Raw genomic sequence first — 22,114 nt, 5'->3', positions numbered from 1 at the left:
TCCTTGAGTTGTGCATAACGATGTCATTAAACAAGCCAACTACTCTAAATATTTCAGCTTTACTGGGCTGCCACTGCTTGTATGCAGCCTGATTATCTTAACCTTCAGACGATCTTTGATGGTAGCAGTAAGCATGAATCATTTATGCTTTTCTCCACCTCACCAGAAGAAATTTATGTTCAAACATTGAACAGGGACTCAACGTCTCTGTTCAATGACAGCTTGCAATTGTTCAGGGCTAATATAATATTAGGAAGTATGTCTACTTGCCCGCTTCTCTTCAGGTCATGATTTTTATACCCAGAAACATTTTCTGCATTTATCCGTCATCCAGACAAAAAGCAAAACAAATTTAGATCTAGGTTTAAGGTATGTTATTAATGTTTGACAATAATTCGCTTGCAGCTTATAATGTGAAACAAAATTTATCATGTTTACTATTTATTTTTAATCCATGTGTATGTTCATTATGTGGAATGCTTGTTATGCAAAACATCAGATGAATTTGATTCTCTGTAAATAAAAAACTAAACTAACATATACGTACGCCTGAAAGTTTTCATTGTTTTATTCTGAAGAATCAACAGCAATTGTTCTTATGTTTACTTACCTCTTTTTAACTGCTAAATTAATAACTCTTTTTAATTGCGTAATTAGAAAAACGAGTTTAAGTTAATCATAGTGAAATCGGGCGCGAAAATTACATCATTTGGAAAGAAGAGGCAGAAAGATATCAGAAAATGAAAACAAATGAAATCTTGTTAATAAACATCGTATGCAAGTGGTATTTTCTTGCCAGGATTTTTTGAATTAATTGCATGTTATTTTCTTTATAAAGGATTATTTACTTTGTAAGCTTATAAGGTATTTCTCCCGCCTGCTTAGCATGCCTTCGTAGTGTAACGGCCAGCATGTTAGGCGCGTATTCGAGAGGTCCGTGGCTTGATTTTCGGCGAAGACGTTGCACATTTTTCCTGTCTCTTACTTCGCAATAACCTAATGTCTCTACAGGGCGCCCGAACTAAGAGGTGGTGAATGATGATTCTTCACCACAGGATTTGGCGATTGGGTCCCCTAAAGCCCTAGTCTCCCTTTAAAAGAGGGAGTGTATAAGGTATTTCTCCCGCCTTCTTAGCATGCCTTCGCAGTGTAGTGGTCAGCACTCTAAGCGCGTATTCCAGAGTCCGTGGTTCAATTCCCGGCGAGGGCGTTGCTCGTTTTTCACTTAATCTGCTTTTAAAAAATATCTAATGTCTCTACAGTGGCGCCCGAACTAAAAAAGGGTGGTGAATGATGATTCTCCACACCCAGGATTTGGCGATTAGGTCCCCTGAACCCCAGTCCCCTTTAAAAAATGGGAGTATATAAGATATTTCTCCCGCCTTCATAGCATGACTTCGTAGTGTAGAGGTCAGCACGCTGGGCACGTATCCCAGAGGTCCGTGGTTTGATTCCCGGCGAAGGCGATTGCTCATTTTTCACATCTCCTGCTTCCAGGTAACCTAATGGCTCTACAAGCTAATTATAAACAACGCATTCAAATGATGAAGTACCAAATTCAATTTAATTAAAGGATTTTAGTTAAATTGTTAGGATTAAATTGTTGATCAGAAAAAGACCTTAGCATTCAGCTTCAAAGGAAAGTTCATTATTTGATAAACAGCAGCAATTACGTTTTATAAGAAAACAACTCACTTTTTATCATAAATTATTTTTCAGATGAACAGTGAGAAATGTACGTTGATTGCTAATTATGCTGCTGAGGTCTTGGATAATTTTGTTGTTTCGAACATTTTATTTTTACCTCAGTTTGGTTTTTCAGACTATCTTAATATGCACTGAGTGCCACAACAGCCAGTGTCATGTGCAAAATATAATGTCGGTTTTAGTGAGAAATAAGTAGAGCTGTGGGGCTAGTTATATAGTGCATGGAGTGTCAACTAATGGCTCGAATTAATTTAATGCGTGTAAGCACTAATGACGATTTAAAAACAGCATAGAATCGAAGGAAAATTCTTTACTATTACGAACTACTGCGAATAGTATTTGCTGGTGTAAAAATAAATTTAGTTGTCAGGCCAAAAATAATCTCTTAAACTTGAAATTTCAGTACGCTCTGAAGTTTGAGTTCTTTAAAAAGTCGATGAGAAGCAAAAAGAATAAAACTATGTGCGTTGAAGATTTTAAGCTCATCTTTCTTTTGAGCAGTTTTTATAAATCGCTTTAAGTTGTTACTGAGGTTAGTTGGTTATGGCAAAACACATGAAGGCTATCTGCTCAAGGGGAGAGATGCTTTCGCAAAGGACTTTCTAAGGATAACTGTCTCGTATTCATGTAGTGTTACTGAGTTACCATGTAGTGTAATACGTTATTGTATATCGTAGAGGAAATTTATATCATTAGGTATGATGCATGATAGCGCTGAACAGGGGGTAGCAAATTACACTTGCAACATGGACAAGTACCTAGATAAAAACTAACAATTTCTCGGAATATGAATAAAAGCTAAGAATAAAGCTTTGATAAGATCGAGGCAAGAATAAAGCTTTGACACTGATGACATGAGATTTTAATAAAGTATTGCCATGTTGAAGTGAACAAAATGACTGCTTGCAACCGGAAAACATCCGAAACTGGAAGGACTTGTAGCAGCACTGATAAAAATTACGGAAAATTTTGTTAATAGTCCCCGGGGAAGTGCACTGTTCTTCAGTTTGAAGAATTAAATTTCCAACAGTACTATTTTGTTAGTGTTTTTGTGCACTGTTCTTCAGTTTGAAGAATTAATTTTCCAACAGTACTATTTTGTTGTCGTAAAGCTGTTATCTTACGATACAATAAAATATAGAGTGATATTTCTGGATAAAAATCATACAGAAATACACTCTATAACAAAAAAATCGACGCACCAAGATGGAGTTTTCCGATTGAGATGAAAATTGGTGGATAGGAAAATTATGTACAGAATAGAAAATTATTAAAATTTCAGAACAATTGAAGGATTTATTTCAGAGTTACATATTTACAATGTAACGAGTTCAGTAAGATATTGACCCACCTCTAGCTTGGATCCAAGCTGCCAAACAGCGTGACATAGTTTGATAAAGCTCCCGGGTGGTCTCCTGGGGTATTTCTTGCCATTTAAATTTGCTCCAATTGTCGGGCTAGGTCATCAACATTCCCTGATGGATACAGTCGCCTTCTCATCATATCCCAGACATGCTCGATGGGAGACAGATCTGGCGATTTTTCTGGTCAAGGAAATGTTTGACAAGCTGTAAGACAGCTCATAGCAACACGTGCTGTATGTGGTCTGGCATTGTCTTGATGAAAAGTATGACCAGGGTACTGCAAAAGGAACGAACGTTAGCAAAACAGATCTCAGAATGTCGTCGACGTGCCGCTGTGCTGTAAGTATGCCTCTAGTGATGACCAAAGGGGTCCGGTTATCAAGGGAAATAGCACCCCAAACCATAACTCCTGGATGAGGGCTAGTGTGGCATGCAATAGTAAAAGCAGGATCGGTACGCTGCTCTCGGCGTTTCCATACACTTCTTCGATGATCGCCACTGCACAGTTGGAAGCAAAATTCGTCGCTAAAGACTATATGTCTCCAGTCAGCATCATTCCAACCTGATCGAGCCAAGCACCACTGTACTCTGGCTCGTTTCTCTCCGGGGATTGACTCTGGTGAATGCCTGGGAAGTACTGGTTAGGATCTGTACCAAGGCAGTCTCAACCACGGGGGCATAATAACAGACTTCACAGAAGGCCTAAGGGATCTCAGGACAGGCTCGGCAGGGACCGTACTGGTACTGCTTTGTCTGTCCTTGCTCTGTGGGGTGGCAACATTGTGGATTGATCAAGGGCGGTGCGGCACTTAATTCCGATAGGTGCCTATTAGGCCGCATTAGGACGGAAGCTGTCTCGTTCCATCAGCGTTGTAATCTGGCTCGACAGTCTGCAGGTGCGAGTGGCAGGTGGCGTAAAGATTGGTACGAGATTAGATTTCGCTTTATCAACCGTCTGTGAATGGTCACGGTGCGACTCGTGTGCGGTAACGTGCGACTCGTGTGCGAGTCGCACATTTGATGGTTGATAGCGATGAACCAGGCGCTGTGACAGCTGATCTGATAATCACTCTGTCCTTCCGATCTGAAGTGGCCCTAGGTCGACAGCTACCATCATGACGCTGAAATCTGCCACTGCACCCCATTCTTGCCAGAATCTTCTAATCGCCGCATCGCTTCGACTCATATGTCAAGCGATTCTCCGATTTGCTCAACCTGCCTCTTTCAGTCTAATGATACGACCTCTTTTAAACTCTGACAGTTGCTCGTAATGAGCTCGAATCATGCGGCGAGGCATTTTTTCAGTCTTTGAAAGGTATCCTAAATCGCAGTGTAATAGAAATTTTTAACATTTCAAGAACAGCTCCTTATATTCATCTAAATGCGCAGTTCCGATGTCCTGAGGATCGCACTATTCATTCATCGGACACTAAATTTTAGTCATTTGCGTATTTGGTCAAAACATTTATGCATACGAAATTTCAAAGCAATCGGATGATTTCTTCTTGGTGCGTCTATTTTTGTGTTATAGAGTGTATTATAGCATAGAGAAAATACATAGTGCTGAAAATGGAGAGAAGGATGATAACATTGTCACTGATCTTGTTTGGATGAAGTATTAGTTTAAAGTTTAACTTCTTTACATATTGCGATGTATATGTGATACAATACCCATCTCTATCTCCATCTGTAAATTTCGGTATTTTCAGGTAAACAATATGACAATAGCCTAATTGCAAGGAAATTAGTAATAAGACTGAGAAAAAAATGGAAGGAGATACTTCGTGCTTCATTGCTGGAAAGCGAGTACCACTAATATAACTAGTGAAAATGATGTATCTATTTAAGATTCTTTGAGGAGACTATAAGAAACTATTATAAGAATCTGGAAAACGCATATGACTATAAGAACATTTTACCATACATTACCATTTTACGTATACTTACATTTAAACTGAATTATTAGTTAATTTTGGAATGCAGTGAGTAGTGAATTTATTTGAAACAAACAGCGCCAGCTACACACGTTGGTTTGTTATGCTGTTTAAGAGAAAGCTTTCTATAATAATTATTAATAGGATTAGCCAAAAATCCACATATCTAAATGACAATATAGTTTTATATCATTATGACGATCTAAATAAAAATATTAATATCTAGTAATATGAAATGCTTAGCTGTAACACAATTATTCATTTAATTCATTAATAATTACTTTTTTACAGACTGGAAAATTTAAATATTATTTCAGAAGCTGATAAAGCATATGAATAAAATACCTCAAAGGTTAATTTATTGATCTCAGTTTAACCGAGACGACAAATAAAAGGTTTGTTGCTGTCTTTTCTTTCTTTTTTTCTTTTTTTTTTTTTTTTTTTTTTTTTTTGTAAATTTGCAGCTATATAAGAGGAAATGTAAAATCTGAACCTTCATAAGGGTATTAGCATCGAAATAATTTAGCAATAAATAGTTTTTGAAAGCAGTATTAGTATTTCCTAAAGATTAATAAAATAGCTTCTCACAATCTAAATAATAAGAGAATTATTTCACTATGCAAGGATATTAAAACTCGAATGCTAACCTTTTATTTAATTTGGATGCACTCTACGTCTAAAGGATTTATGAATATTTGTATGATGTCTAGCAGTAGCAAAGAGTTGTAATAAATAATTGAACAAACCGAAAACAGTTGTTTTTCACAGCATAAGAAGTACTCATTGAAGATATCGAACAAATTAAGGAGGATTTTGAACACGGCAAGCTGCTTGAGGATCTCTAAAAATGGTGTGCTTTGATTTTCTTCCTCAGTACTCCACTTTATCGATTATGGAATGTCTTTTTGCAGTTTCCAATGTAAGCTTGCCTCGTTCTTCGAATATAAGAATCTAGATCATTATTATTTTCAATCTGAATGTTTATTGTCCGAGCTTCGCTTAGTTAATTGTTACTAAGCGAAGTTACATTAGCATAGTCATTGAAGAAAATAGCTGCTGTCAAAATACTTAAACTTTCGTCAAAGCTTTCTTCATTGGCAAAGTATTTCCGGTAATGCGTAGAATATTCCACGTATTCAAGAAATGCTGGGTATAACGAGTGAAAAAAATAATTTCATGTTCTGATTAGATTTACTTTCTTGATTTGTATGACTGCTTTACATCAGGGTACTCATTTCACTCTGTTTACGATTCCAGTGTATTGATTTTTGAAAAGTTTTATAGTTTAATTAACACACAAACAAAATAGCTAGCACAAGAAGGGGGAATGCCCCTTCTTTTCCAAATAACTAAAAGTTTCAGCTGAAAATTACATATTATACCCTGCAGACATGTAATTAAATATAAGTTTTTGTAGCGTAGTTAAACACCCAATCAAATGCTAGCGTAATTCCAATGCAGACTTCGAGGGAACAAAATTTTTTATAATTTTTATGCGACTGTTTTCGAGAAGTTTGGAGATCTTTTTAAAACTTCCATATATCTATCTGACATTTTAAACACAATTTATAGAGGCTTATTAGTAAGTTATATACTGTAATAACGAGTTTAGGGAAAATTAACACTTACTGTTAGGGATTTTGAAGCAAAATGAGGGGAAACTCTCTGTTGGCCAGAGCAGTATGTCTGCTACAAAAGTGACTTTCGTGAGCGTAGCATTTCAGTCGTCAAAAAGGCCGTGTCTGCTTCGTTAGTTTATTATGATGCATGTGAATATTAGTGAACCTGTTGCCTCTCAGCAGAGTCTTGCTTTGCTGAAGGAATCTATTTCGCATTTAGAAAAGCCAGTTCAGAAAGACGCTAATTATGTATTTGTTGTTCTCGGAGCATCGGTAAGCCATGTTTACTCAAATTCGGCGCGAATCCTAAATGTCATTTACTTTATGGTACCGATTCTAAAATGTAGCAAAATTTTAAAAAGTAATCTGATGGAATGTTGCTGATTAATACATAATATTCGATCCGTGTTCGTAATATTAACCTTTCTTATTGGAGCTAAACACGTTTATATCTTATTTATATTTGAGTTCAGATGGATGTTTTAACTTAGTGATTTTCTATAGCACGGTTTTTAACTTAGTGAATTTCTATAGCACGGTTTTTAATATACAAAGTTTACGCAAGGAAGTTGAATGAATTTTTTTTTTTTGTTCATATTAAAGTCAGTATTTTGTATTGAAAACACTACCAAATATATTAGATTTTGTCGGTTATTAATATTTATTAAAGTTGATGTGAGCCTCTTGTATTTTTTGCTGGTTCATGTATGCTTTTGTATATTCTGATTAAAGTTGTACAGTGCATGTTCAAAAACTAAATCTTCAAACATATAAAAGTAGCATATAAAAATGTTAGGTTTCCAGTTTTTTATAAATATTTTCCTACTTAATATTTTAGTTAATGTAAGATACTGAGTAACATTCAAGCTTAAGTTGGTTTTAGTTTGAACTCTGTGAGTGCTAATGTATTGAAAAAGCAAATCTCTTTCTTTTGTTCATTATGCTAGATAATATTTGTGAGCTAATTATCATCATTTGAAACTAAAATTAAAATTCTGTGTGATTTTTGTAAATTATAATTGTGAAAAAGATGTATTTTAAAACCAAAATAAGAATACACAGTAAATTTCAATATTAGCATATCTATTTAATATTAAAGTTAAATATATTCAATAATGTTCTAAAACCAGTTATTAAAATTGCATAAAGTATTTATTACGTTCTTCAAAAAGAAAACTGTATGGTAATTAACATAAGTTTCTGTATAATTTAAAACCTGCTTTGAAAGAACCTTATTGATATTTCGAGAGCTAGACGATACTTAGATTTGTAAAAAATAATACTTAAATTAGAGAAAATTTGCTGATTAGTTTTTTTTTTTTTTTCAAGATAACTGAACATTCTTCTTTCTTCTGTTTCTGTAACTGAACTGTCCTGTAATTAGAATGCATTTTTCTTGTAATATAATAGGAGTAATTATTTCAATAATTTTAATAATTTTCAGTTACATATTTTTATTATAACTTAAAAAGGGGTGTTAATATCATTCATTCATTCATTAATGATGGTCATTAATGAAAAACACTAAAAACTGTCAGTGTGCTTGTGTGAAAGTCAATAACTACATTTCTTGTTATGTGCATGTATTTCTGCATAGTTTTATGGATATTTCAGAAACTTGCTTTAGAAAATATATATTTTTTTAATCTTATTATACAGTATTTTTGTCTTGAATGGCTATCCAGGGCTGGCACCAGTGCACATGCAATAGGTGCAGCTGCACCAGGCGGCAGAATTTAAGGGCGACAAAATTTGTAAAATTTAGGGTGTTACCTGGCAACTAGCTTTATTGTTTTGTTATGCTTTGCTATATTTTTACTTATACAGTATTTTTATTTACTTCCTATAAATTATTTTGTCCTATAAATTATTTATATTATTTGTATATTTATTTACTTCCTATAAATTATTTTGTCACGTGTAGCACAGAGTGTATACTGTTCTGAGTCAAAAAATATTTTAAATACAAAAGTAATGTATGAATCAAGTAAACTGATCAGTGGCCAAGTGACTAAGCTGAGCATTAATATTAGTTACGTCATGGATTCTGTGTTCAGGGGTAGTATAGGCTGATTACATAAATGTTTCTATCATTTTCTATAAGAATAATGTAGGTATATATATATATATATATATATATAATAAAATTAATATTAACAAGCAAGGTAGTTAGTACAATACTGTAAGACCAATTTGGTCTAAATAATTTTTTTTCGCAATATGCTGCAAAATTAAAGATATTAGAAATTGTAGAAAGCTCGCCAAAAAGTTACCAGGAGCTGTGGCTTCAAGAAAAGTTCATCACATTTTTTAAAAAAAACAACGTCATTGAAGGGTGAAAAATTATGCTACACGAGAAATTAAACACAGTAAAATACTAAGCGTTGGAAACTATTAATGGCAAAAAATACAGTAAAATACATATCGATGTGACAATTGAAAAGTTAAAACAAAGGAAAACCAAACGATGGAACAACTTAAAACATAAAACAAACATAAACATATAAAAATATATATAATAAAAAATATTTTTTTTTATATGTTATATATACCTTCAGGGTAATAAAAAATTCACCGTGAAGGTATCGCTTCTTAAACGGATAACTCTTAAGTGCTTTGCCACAGCTCAGCTCAGCTCAGCTCATAGAGGCAAGACAATCATAACATTTATGCTGTTTTCTCAATAATATAGATTCATGGCAATTTTATAAATATGTGCTACATTTAAATCTTGTATTTAAAATAATTAAAATTTAAAGCAATTAAGGTCTTGCATCTGAGCTATTATTTTCTTATTTTGATGAGCTTAACTGTATAACCAAACAACTAATTAAACTGATATTTAGATTTTTCTAATATCATTTTTACTTGGGAGGGGGGGAGGTTAAAAAGGATTAATATTGTGTAAGTATTTTCTAATATCTTGAAATCCTATTTAGCTTCTTGAGTTTTATTTGATTAATAATATGTTATATGTTGTAACTATTTCATATATGAGCTATATTGCTTATATAGAAGTAATTTATTTAATCAGATACATGTTTTATTTTAATTTAAATTTAAAAATAATGTTGTACCTTCAAATTTATTAATATACGTTCCACATTTTTTATCCTAAAACTTCAATTCAAATATTTATTTTTCTTCTAAGTTTTATAACTTGCACTTATTCGTCTATGAATGACATATAACAACACAAAAATTCAAGAGCAGATCTAGAAAGGAGATAAATGAAAATATCAGAATTGAAATGCTGTACACTCTAAATTAAAAATTCGTGTATAAAATCTATGCATCATTAATATGCTTTTTTCAAAATAAGCAAGAAATACATGCATTCAGTAGCAAATTTTTAACAATTATTTTTAAAAATACATTATCTGAAACAGATTTTACTGTTTGCGTCATTGTACAACAGCAGTCCATGTTCTCTGATCGCTTAGCTTTTGATGAAATGTAAGTTTCACTGTATTTCATTATCAAGAAATATTCCCACTCCCCCCACAAAATTAATCATCTTGAGCTCTGTTGTTTTGGGGATGTCCATTATTTGAAAAATCTTCTAAATAATGCCCTGTGACATAATTCAATACAATGATTTTGTTTGCAAATTTTATGCAGTTCACGAGAATTAATTTATCCACCCTTCCTTCTTCCCTTATACATTAACTCCATATGTTAATATTTGCTTAGTTAAACTACTGGTACGGAGATTTATGATTCAATAATTTTACATTAAATTCCTTCCTGAAAATCAAGATGTTGACATTACCTAAAATCAGATATTTAAAATTGTTTGAATCCTGATACTGTTGCTAAATATGCATAAATTGGACATGATTGCTGTAGATGCTCTATTTGGGCTTCCTTTAACTGGCCATATTTTTGTCAATTTTTTCATGAATCAAAGTTTTGTTGCCAATTTTTAAAAAGTCTACTGTGCTCAGGATACAGCATATTATTTAGCATTAACTGTAGTTATGAAATTTTTGAACTTTAGTTGGTAGGTGCTATATGTGACTTTTTCATCATAGTCATCACTATGTACTTTTTTAATTAGTTTTTGTTTCTTTAATTTACATTAATATGGAACATGTTAACTACTGAAAAGACTAATAGGATATATTGAATAGCAAAACTGTCATTAACTGTTGCTGACATTATCTTTATGAAAAAGATGGCATAATTTTGTTTCAAAACAAGAGCCAATTTATATATATATTCGGTCAACCGGAAAGTTATATTTGTTTTATGACAACAATTTTCGACATGTAAGCACATGTTTATTTGCCATATGTTCGGCTCTCTATTTTTATCGCTTAATCTATACATACTGAAGTAGCAAGTTAACTAAAACAAAGTTGATTCACGTTAGAATTAAGTGTGAAGCGATAGTGTACCCATGGCCACTGATAAAGCTCATTTATGCCACTGTATTTTATATGAATTTCAACAAGGAAGAAATGCTACAGAAGCATGTAAAAATTTATTGAAAGTGTTTGGTGCAGGTACAGTTTCTGATAAGGCATGCAGAAGATGGTTCAAAAAATTTGAAACAGGTGATTTTGAACTTTCTGATAAGCCACGTTCTGGGCGATAATCTTTGCTCGTCGATGATGTTGTTATGACCATGTTGGAGCAAGATCCTTTTGTGACAACATCGGATATCGCAGAAAGATGTAATTCAGCTCAATAAACCATTTTGAACCATAGTCGGAAGACAGAATTGATGTGGAAATATTCAAGATGGGTGCCACATGAATTAAGTCAGAAGAATTTGGATGATCGGGTCGTCATATGCACATCTCTGCTTGCTCCGAACAAAATCAAGCCCTTCTTGAACCGGACGATAACTGGGAATAAAAAGTGGATCACCGCGGAAACATCGTAGGAGAAATGGCATATTGTGAACCCAGAAAACCTAGCCCTCCCACCTCTAAACCAAATTTGACCCTGAATAAGGAGAATGTTGTGTATATGGTGGGGCATTCGAGGACCAGTACATTATGAGCTTTTAAAATCAAACAAAATCCTCAATTCGGAAAAGTACTGTCAGCAATCAGACAATTTAAAGACAACAATCCAAGAAAAGAGGCTGGTGATTTTCAACAGGAAGAACATTGTGCTGCATCATGATCATGCCAGACCACATGCTGCTTTGGGGACTCGTCAAAAAAATTGCAGAACCAGGCTGGAAAATTCTGTCACATACACCATATTCCCCGGACTTAGCACCCTCTGACTGTCACTTGTTTTTGTCCTTACAAAAAGTTTTGAAGGGCAAAAAATTCAAAAATGAAGTAGATATCAAACAAGCACCAGCTCAATTTTTCGCATCAAAAGTTACATCATTTTTCAAAAGTGGGTTATACAAATTGCCCTCATGCTGGCAAGTAGTCATTAATAATAATGGCAATTATATTATTTTAATAAAGTTTATTGATGGTAGGAAAAATTTGTATTTTGTTTTATTCCAAAAACGAACAGAACTTGTAAATATAATATAATGTAAAAATATGATTTTTAAATAAACAAATAAATATTTACTAAATATTCCTATAGAATATATAAACATATTTTTAAATCATATTCATTAAGAAAAAGTGCTATAATATATATATTATTAACTAGCCATTTGTTTATTCATTTTAAGCTCCCACAGAGGCTGATTCATCAGTAATTTCCCATGCTTATTTAAGCTAAAGCACATAAAGGCCTATCTACCTAAACTTCCATTTTAATTTCGACTGTCAGTACCCCTAAGCATGACATTCGAATGTCTCACATTGGGGAATTTTAAGTCTCTGTAGTCTTTGAAAATAGTACAGTTCTAAATATCATACAGTTAGCTAAAATTTAAAACTCAGGCCCAACAATATGGCAGTCAATCAGTCTTTGGCCACTGCTACTGTACAAAGCATATATGCATTGAAATATGTATAATTTTCTATCAGATTGATGGATTTTGTAATGTGAAATTCTGCAAATTATGACCATGTTTGAGATAGTCATAAAATGTAACATTAACTTTATTAGTATATTATCAATTCACTGAAGTCAATGTGTATAAATATATGATTGAAAAATACCAAGGCTGAGTGGTAAAGGTTGCAATTTGTTCTTGATGGTTGGACAGATGAACTGCATGGATTTTTCATGGGTTTTCCTACAGTGCCACCTAACTATGTACAGTTCTTTTCTCTATCTTGTTTTTCAGATAGGCATCTACAAAGGCTGTTAGGCCTTATGCATTTTGCCATAATTATATGATTCAGTTCATTGAATTGATTATCTTTTTTAATCATTAAAGCTACCAGAGATATTTCCTGTTTAACCATTTAAATCATTTTTTTTTTTAAAGTTACATTTAAGGCTGTACCTCATAAACAATTTAAACTTCCTTTCATATATTTCTTGTGCATTTTTCTTGATGTAGCAAATCATGTGGCTGTTCACGTAAATTAATTTCTGCGTTCTGTGTCAAGAAATGTTTATATAATGTTAATGTTTATATAATTAGCTATAATTTTTATTGTGTAATTAGTTTAAACTTTGGGAGGTGAAAACTAAATCTGGATAGGTATATTAGTTTCGAAAACTGAATTTTTTAGTTTATTTTCTTCTTTTTAAATTAAAATCCTAATTTTAGTTTACATTCGAAATCCTTATTTTTATTCATTAGATTTAATTCATAGTTTCATTAATCAGTTAGTCCTTTTGAAACCTCTATCCAGTTCTCAACAGTATTATGTAATATTTTCTTAAATCCCACAATGTTCAATCAACATATTAATGGCATTTTAATACTGTCATAATTTTTACTCAGCATGCAGACAATATATCATTATTACTCAAAATATAATATAAGCACATTCCTTCTTTTGGAAAATCCTAGATTATCTTTTTTACCTTCAAATATTAACATATATGTACATTTCTAAACCTATAAATAACTATAATATTTTGGTATTCAGGATTGAATTAATATCATTCATATCTGGAGGTCCTTACTTAGATGTTGATTACACTCAGCATTATGAATGAAAGGTTTAAGCAGATAACCCAGTCATGCTACCTAAAAATAATCTCATCCTAATTTGATTATCTTTTTATTCATGAAACTTCCTTTCCTGTTACTTCTATGCTTGGCATAGTACATCAGCCTCCAAATTAATTATGACAGTATATGCGAAATAGCTTCTGAGCAAACATAATCTAACATTTCAGATTACTTACTTAGTACTTATGCTAGTACATCTGAAGTGGGAAGTCACTTTTCTGTTAAAAAAAATTCACTTAATTTTATAACATGTCTTTTCCAAATATTTTAAAAAAAAAAAAAATTATAACCAAGATGCCAGTGGCATAAGTTTTTCATTAATTTTTATCATTATTGTATGTATATTATAATTTTAGGTGTTATAAAATTTAGGTAAAGATTCAACCTTAGATTGGAGCAGATTTTAGAATGATCACTCACATATCCCTCTTGTTCAGTCCTAAAACGCTTTTGCAAAAGGGGAAGGAACATCTATCATATTTATAGAGAAATTAAAGGGCGGATATAAGAGAAAGCGAATATATTGTCATTTAATAGGGAAAACAGTAATGGACCATCAAAACTAAGTTTTTAGAATTGTGAAAGCATTTGAAGGAATGGAAATAATATCATTAACTGAAAAAGGAACATTTTTGTGAATGTGAAGGACTTTAGAGAAATCTAATTCATATACTGAAGAAGCTTTATAGTTAATTTTACAGAAAAGTCAAAATTGTTATTAAGTGACCAACCATGTGGAGCTGTCGAAGATTTGTTTATTTGTCCTTTTTGAATGTATAACTGATACTCTGTGATAAAAAATTTTAATGCTTTTAGTTTATATATAGTATGACCACATTGACGCTATAAATTCTCTGCGAATTAAAATCAGAGGTAGGACCTTTAAGATTTCATTAACGAATGATACTAATAGATAAGAAAATAATCTGAAAATTAAACTTGTGGAGAATCCAAGCAATTTTGAAACTAGTAGCAAATGGGATGAGATCAACATTATCATGGTTAGAGAGAATTTTTTTTAACTCCTTATCAGTAACCGTGGGAGAAAAGTCTCCATTAATAGCAATCAATTTCAGATAATTGAGTTTCTGATAAAAGATTTTGGTGAGCAAACTTTGACAGCACAATAAGGTAAGAATAAAAAGAAGCTATTTTTTTAGGAAGGTTGCAATTTCATAAGGAAGCGGCAGGCAGAACAGTTAGCAGCGTATGGGAATCAAATTTATTGTCCATGATTAGATTGTCAATGTAAGGAAGGCAGTTGTCTGATTCAGTTTCAAAGCGAATTGGATCAATCGAACTTGTATCATAAAATTAAAAAAAAAAAAAAAAAGTATCTGTATTATCATTAAGAAGCACGAAAGATTATTGTAAACTTTAAATTTTGGAATTGTGCAATTATCTTGACGTGTTTTGGCGTTATTTTAGAGATGAAAAACGAATACTGTAATAGTAAATCGTACTTATTGCATACGTATTTAGTATGATACACATATTTTATGTTTAAACTAGGTATTTATTCGAAAAATCAGTATATGAACGTAATTGAAAGCGGGCTTCTATTTCTTTTCAGGTAGAAAATTCACTGGAATCACCTTTTTCGAATTGATTGTTCACCTTTGTCATTTTGCAGCAAAATACCGTATTATTACAAAATGTTACTGTAATTTCCTACGTTCTAAAACTCTACACGTGCCTCTTTTTAAAATTGTGTTGACAACAACAACAAAAAAAAAAAAAAAAAAAAAATTGAAACTTAGAACACAGCAAAAAGAACACAAAAATGTCAATGCTGTATGTTAAAACTGAAGAATTGTTATGCGCACAGTCGCAGTTTGAAGTAGTCAGAAAATTTGGCGATTTCTGCTAAGGTTATTGTGCTAATACGTAAGTATCAAGTCTCAATGCCATGTTTGTTTCGGCATTGTGCATAATGTTACTTGCGTCTTAATATGTTCTTAAATTAATAATTTTTTATGTAATATTGCGTAAGTTTAGAGCGAAATAATAAAAAGAACCATTCATTTTTAAAAATTAAACATCCAGTTTCCAATGCGGTTTGGAAATAAAAACGAATATTTAAACTGGAGTTGAACTTTCTAATAATTTTCAGAGGCGAACTTGGGAAGCAGAGTTCTCTGTTTGCTGAATGACCTCTTGTTATTTTATTTTAAGAACTATCACTTTGAACACGTGACCTATGATATTTTCGCTTTGCTAATGTTGTCACTCGCTGTTCTATTAATAGCACCTCTTAGATTTTCGTAACTTTATTATAACAGAAATTGTGAAGGTTTATAAAGCATCTCAGTTAGGAATTTGCTTGTGTGCGATTTTGAAGTCGTTTTCAAAGATTTATATTTGAAGGGTTAGATAGTTTGAGTTTAAAATGCTTTCGAATTTAAATCGTCTTATTTTGGTCTCAGTAATATTTTCGATACTTTAACTAGTATTTCAGTAACACAATATTCTATCAAATTGATTGAAATTTTTAATCGTGCATTGTAGAGATCTGTAGAAAGCAACTTCAGTATTGAACGAATTTTCTACTGGATAGAAGCATAAGTAAATATGATTTGGAAGGTTCATAACAGAAATGGTATGCATGTCGGAATTCGGAGTGGCAAATTTTTATGCATTCAGAAACTAACTCCTAAATTAGCAAATTTTATCCGCAAATGATAATACTGCGTTTAAGCTCAGACTTTTTTTATGAATAACAATTAAAGCTATAATTACGCGTAAAAGGTTAAGAACAACTAATTTGCTGCAGTTTTTCCGCTCTGTCAGATTATATGAAACAGCCATCCATCGCTCGAAACCAGAGTTAGAATGTAACGGAAAACAGGTAATTCATAATAACCGCAGAGATGAAATTTTGATGTTGCTAGCTGATTGGTTGAAAGATAAAAACAACTATTTCCTTGAAGGGGAAAAAATATCGCGATTCTTTCTTTTGAGGGAAAATCCGATAATGTTTTCCTAAATGTTTAGTTATCCTAAGCAAGGGGATTTGTGATAAATACACCCATTCGTTCGAAACGAACTTATTCTATAAAATTATTGTTTGAAACGAAAGTAAAGCCTTTATGATAGAAAAGTATTGGCAAAGAACTTCAAACAAACGATTTTATCTCCATGTTTTCATCAATAAATGCAGACTGCATATCACACTTGCAAGTGAACATGTTTAATGACACACTTTTAATTGAAAACAAGCAGACTGAAGCAGGAGTTTTACGTTGATACAGGAAGTTCAGCAGCTTATTTATATTTCTAAAACACCTAGTTGCCATTATTTAAGATTGTGGCACTTTTTAATTTAAAAATTAAGCTTTGTTTCCTCCTTTATTGGGCGAGTGACTAAAGTCATGAAACACTTTGATCCGAAATCTATTCCCGGCGACTGAACAGATAATCTGCATGACATTTCCAAGATCAAGTCCAGCTCTGGCGTTTTCAGTACCCTAGTCAATAAGAATAGTTGGCTCCCCAGATACGATAATCATGTTAATAATTCAAAGGCAAATATGCCTTTATTTCATTATTGTATGTGAAAGCAGTCAAAAACTGCCTGTTTCGCCTATACTTGAAGCCGGCTCTGTTCATGATTTTCCTCTTGTGTCGGCTAGTTCCCCTTAGACCACGAATGCCTTCCCGTAGGCTAATAACCCTTGTGTTTTTTGATATATCTAAATGAGCGTATTATCCAGCACATAATCCATTATTATATACCGAACTGAATTCGATTAAAGGAAATGTATAGTGCTTTTGCACTTTCAAGAGTATCGCAGAAATGGCCTTGAAAACGCATCACCTGATGTAGAAATCACGCGTGCCCTTGAAAACAAGGAAGTTCTGCTATCAGACACTGCGTGAAAACAAAAAGATAGGGGGGGAAAAAAAACTGTTAAATGTTTAATAAGACGCTGAAAAAGTTTCTTTTCCTGGCGCAGGCGCAACGTGCTTTACCGCGGAAACAAAACCACGTGGTTATTCAGTGGATCATCCGTGACCATTAGCTAGATTGGCTAGAATCATCGGAGTTTATCTAGCTGCCAATAGAATGATCGCGTGATCAGCATGCGTAAAATTTTATGTTTAAATAAAATGTGTAAATCTTGGCAATCTGTGCACGATATTGTCGTTATCACCATTCTGTGTTATTTTTATACCCATAAATAACAGAGTATAAGGTTAGACAATAAATATATGAAACAAGCATGGAATTATTTTTGCCAAACATAGTATGTAAAAAGTAGAAAAATGAGAGAATTGGGTTAGGTACACTTAACCATCCGTGTCGCGAATATTAAATGCTGTAAAATTATATTATTATTGAAAGGAAAATAGGATAATAAATAAATGATAATAATTAAGCGAAATCATTTGCTTACTATCAAATATTTATTTTTTCATTTTATTTGTATCTATTCATATTTCTCTGATGCTTTTCTATTAAAAAAATATGTCTTCAACTTCGTAGATTTCAGTTGGTCAGCTAATTCCATGAATTTGAAAGTACTTCCGCAGCAAAAGCTTCTTTCCTTACACCCACCTTCACACAGAAAGTTTTTAAGTAATTTCTTGAAAGATATGAACAAGTAAAGGCAATATTTTAATTCCTCTTATGATGGACACTTGCTCGAAAGCATTCTTCGTGAATAGCCGAACCCATCAGTCCTTTAGCTGTCTCATCCCGAAGAACATTCCCCAAGTTTCGATATAGCTTCCACTAGTTAATATGCCCCCCCCCCGGAGTACCAGGCTAATAATTTATTGAGAGGATGTTTGAAAAAGTCTGTGATAAATGGGGTGGCAAATACTAAAGCTGTTCACACATTTTTTAGACGATTTTGCTTGCTACAAAAACAAATTACCTGCTTGGAAATTAGTTTTTTAACTGCAAACTATGTTTTTGAAAGTATTAAATTATCTGCTTGGAAATTAGTTTTTTAATTGCAAGCTATGTTTTTGAAAGTATAAATTATCGTCTGCTGCTTGACAGTTTTGTTTTCAAAATAAATTTTTTAAAGAAGCAATAGATGGAAAGCTATGTTTATGCTTTCTCCGAAGCAAATTATTCGTATCTAATTATTAAAAACCACTATGAAAGCTATAATTTTTCGCTATCTAAAGCTACGATAGGTGATATTATCAATAAGAAAGGGGAAAATGTCAAAGTTTGTCTTTAATTGGAAAAACTTGTTTCAAATACATACCCACGGAAAAAACGGAAGGTTTCGAATGTTGAAGAAGTAAGATCTTTAATGTTAAACAAAATCCGCTAAATCAAAGAACAGTTGCAAAATCATTAAAAGGCTCAGAGTTGTTTGCAAATAAGGGAATTAATGCTGATTTGAATCTCAGAAATGGGAAAAAAAAAAAAAAAAAAAAAAAAAAAAACATAATGTGCATTGTCTTTCTCCACGATCGCCGAACGCAGAACGTGCTACTTTATAAAAAAACATTTATCCGGACGGGGGGGAGGAAATGGAAAAGTATTGTCACAATAGATGAATATTGGGTGTACTTAAATGACTGCAATAAAAAGATATTCATTTATTATCATCAAAGGGAGAGGAAAAAATCTTAAAACATGGTTCAAAGAATCTTAAAAAAAGTTTTCAAAGGGATTTATGATTGTTGCTGGCTTTCCATATAATGGCAAAATAAAGAACATGCAGAAAAATGTCAAGATCGACTCCATATATTATCAGGAACATATTTTACACCCAATTTGCAAATGCGAAATATTACTCACAATGCCGTCAATCAGTAGAATTACATCAAGACAAAGTAAGAAGCCACACGTCAAAATGCACTTAATTTCCTGGGGGGAGGGCGAGTATCAAGGCTCTTCAACTCATATCCGTAGTAAGTCTCCTGATGTTTCATCCACCCATGGACTTTTAAAAAGCGGATTGTCCAAACATCGACCTACAACCGTCCTTGGATTTTGGAAAGCTGTTTAAGAGGAATGGGATAAAATACCTCTTCGGATACTATTAAAAAGCTTTATTGTCTTCGAAATTGCGGTGTAGAAGATAGTTAAGAATAAGAGTTATCAAACGGAACATTTAAAACAGAAAAATTTAGGTAAGATATTTCTGTAAATACAATGAAAACCGTCTAAAAAATGTGCGAATAGCTTCTGTGACGATGAAAAGAAATAAATAGCATTACTAGTTTGAGATGTTTTCTTAAGAAATATTAATTATTATTAATTGTAATATAATTCCCAGAAATAACTGTAATAATAGTAACAATTTTTATGCAGAACAAGTAAGATTTTAAAATTTTGCAGCCTTGCAGGGTAACACCGTTTTTTTTTTTTTTTTTTTTTTTTTTTTTTTTTTTTTTTCCACTCAGTGTTACAAATTCCTGAAATTCCTTTAGTTTTTCAGCTCTTACTTTGTTATTTTAAAGACTAGAAGCAGACAGCAGCTGATCCTGATGCACGTAAGGAAGAATAAAACCCATAAAATCAACTGGGAAACATGAGATTCATACTAAAGGGGCACAAGGTAGTGCGTAAAGGATGAAGAAAGCAATAGTAGCAACAAAAAAAAAAGGGGGGGGTTGGCGGGCACGCAGCAGTACGAAACGAACAGAAAAGGCTTTATTGACGGAATGGCGTTTGTACAAAAAAACTGTCTAGCCTTTCCATTAAGGGAGAACAAAACCCTTAGTAAGGGATATGACTGCCAGCGGTATATAAGAAGTGAGTAAAAAAATAAACATCTGCACCTCTGAGCAGGGAGTCTTCTTAATTTAAAAATCAGAGATTTATCTAATTCTGAAGAAGTTAAGGCAGTAACTGAATTTGCATGCCAAAGATAATTAGAAATGTTAAATTCTTTGAATATGTCGATATACATAACCTTGGCTCAGTCGAATCGCCATCGAGTCATTCCTTGATGGCGATTCGACTGAGCCAAGGTTTCGATGTTTGAATGATGCCCATATCGTTCAAATCTGAGAAGAATAGAAGAGGCAGTGAGTAATACTGAATATACAAGCGAAGAAGACACTGAAAATTATATGAGTAAACCGAGACTGCAATGATTTCTTTTTAAACACATAGGACTTCGTCGAAAGGAGGTTTGACTGCAACGGAGCGTTTTGTTATTATAACTTTTTTGCACAAAACTTTGTGTAATTTTTCGTCACCAGTGCAGAAAAGGATTAATAATATGTAAAAGGCAGACTTATTTATTTGATCTATTCACAAATTTTAATCTGATACTATGATTTTGGTTTCGAAACTTCTTTTGCATCTATAACTAATTCTCTGAAGCATCAAATTTTATATCAAAATATGTGCAAGAATACATCTGAAACGAAGAGGCGTTTTTAAGAAAGCTGTTATTTGTAACAAAATTGAAAAGAAAATATACATAGACTAACATTTAATGAGATACATATACATAGATTAACATTCAATAAGAATGCTGACATTTCGTGACGTTCTTTGTTGTAAGATTATGAGTAACCTTGACTTTTCACGACAGACACTGATGATGCCAAATTACATGTGTAATATTTTAACGCATAGTTCTGGTCAGCAGACAGTGTATTTTGAATGCCATTAAAAAAACTGGTTCTTGTGCAATTACGATTCACTGCTAACAGTGTTTCGCGTGTAGATCCTTATTGTTTCGTTAGTTTTTAGCTTTGTAATTTCCAATGCAGAATATTCTTTTTTGGAAATTAATTGATTTTTATAGCTTATTTATTGTAAAAAATGATTAAGCTATAACATTTAACATAACGTAACAGCTATAACATCATTTTTACATATTTAAGCTTAAGTATGTAAAAATAATAATTATTATAAATTTATTGTGTTTGAACCATATAAAAAGATCATTTATTGCTTTCCTTTTTAAATGCATTAAAGAAGGTTATTTTCGTAGAGAACGCTTGGTATGCTTTAAAACTTCTGTCTGCTTTTCGACTCTGAAGTATTTCAAATATCAATTTTTCTCATCTTTTAATTTTCATGAAAATCGTTAAAGTGCTAAGATAATAACGAAGCATATAAATCGAAGCAAAGTAGTTTAGTATTACTATATTTTTATATAAGCGTTTCTGGATATCATAAAACTGAATTTAAATTTTCCAGTTGTGTGGTTATTAGGTTTTTGTTCACTTATATACCTCTAACCTGAGTATTTGCTTAATTCATTCTCTTCATACCTCTATCCCACCAGTGGCCGATAGGGTAAGACCACTGAATGCCGGATATTCGATTTGATTCAGTCCTTGCCAAACTAGTTGGCTGCATATGTTTTTAAGTATGTGATATGAGGCATATCATATAAAAGGTCCTTCATAAAACCATCCCTTTCCTTAGGCCTTATGTAGTCGTTGTTAGTACATCTACAGTGGCATCTAGCGATACGATACTATTATTGTAACTGCAAT

The 22,114-nt window shown here is 32.6% G+C and overlaps 1 protein-coding gene across 1 annotated transcript in view; it reads left to right on the top strand.

The window, feature by feature from the left end:
* Window positions 1–6,704: 6,704 nt before the first annotated feature.
* Window positions 6,705–22,114, top strand: part of Zw (glucose-6-phosphate 1-dehydrogenase Zw) — a 107,243-nt gene continuing 91,833 nt past the window's right edge. Inside the window, exon 1 of the mRNA XM_085814014.1 lies at window positions 6,705–6,897. Coding sequence (XP_085670140.1) covers window positions 6,766–6,897 — 132 coding nt within the window. The 5' untranslated portion in view covers window positions 6,705–6,765. The remainder of the gene's footprint in view (window positions 6,898–22,114) is intronic.

Source organism: Stegodyphus dumicola, chromosome 3, assembly GCF_044657685.1.
Source record: "Stegodyphus dumicola isolate Sdum_Otavi_A_Nest chromosome 3, ASM4465768v1".
Classification (NCBI taxonomy): domain Eukaryota; kingdom Metazoa; phylum Arthropoda; class Arachnida; order Araneae; family Eresidae; genus Stegodyphus; species Stegodyphus dumicola.
The sequence above is the reverse complement of the archived record's forward strand: the minus strand, read 5'-3'. Positions and strand labels throughout refer to the sequence as shown.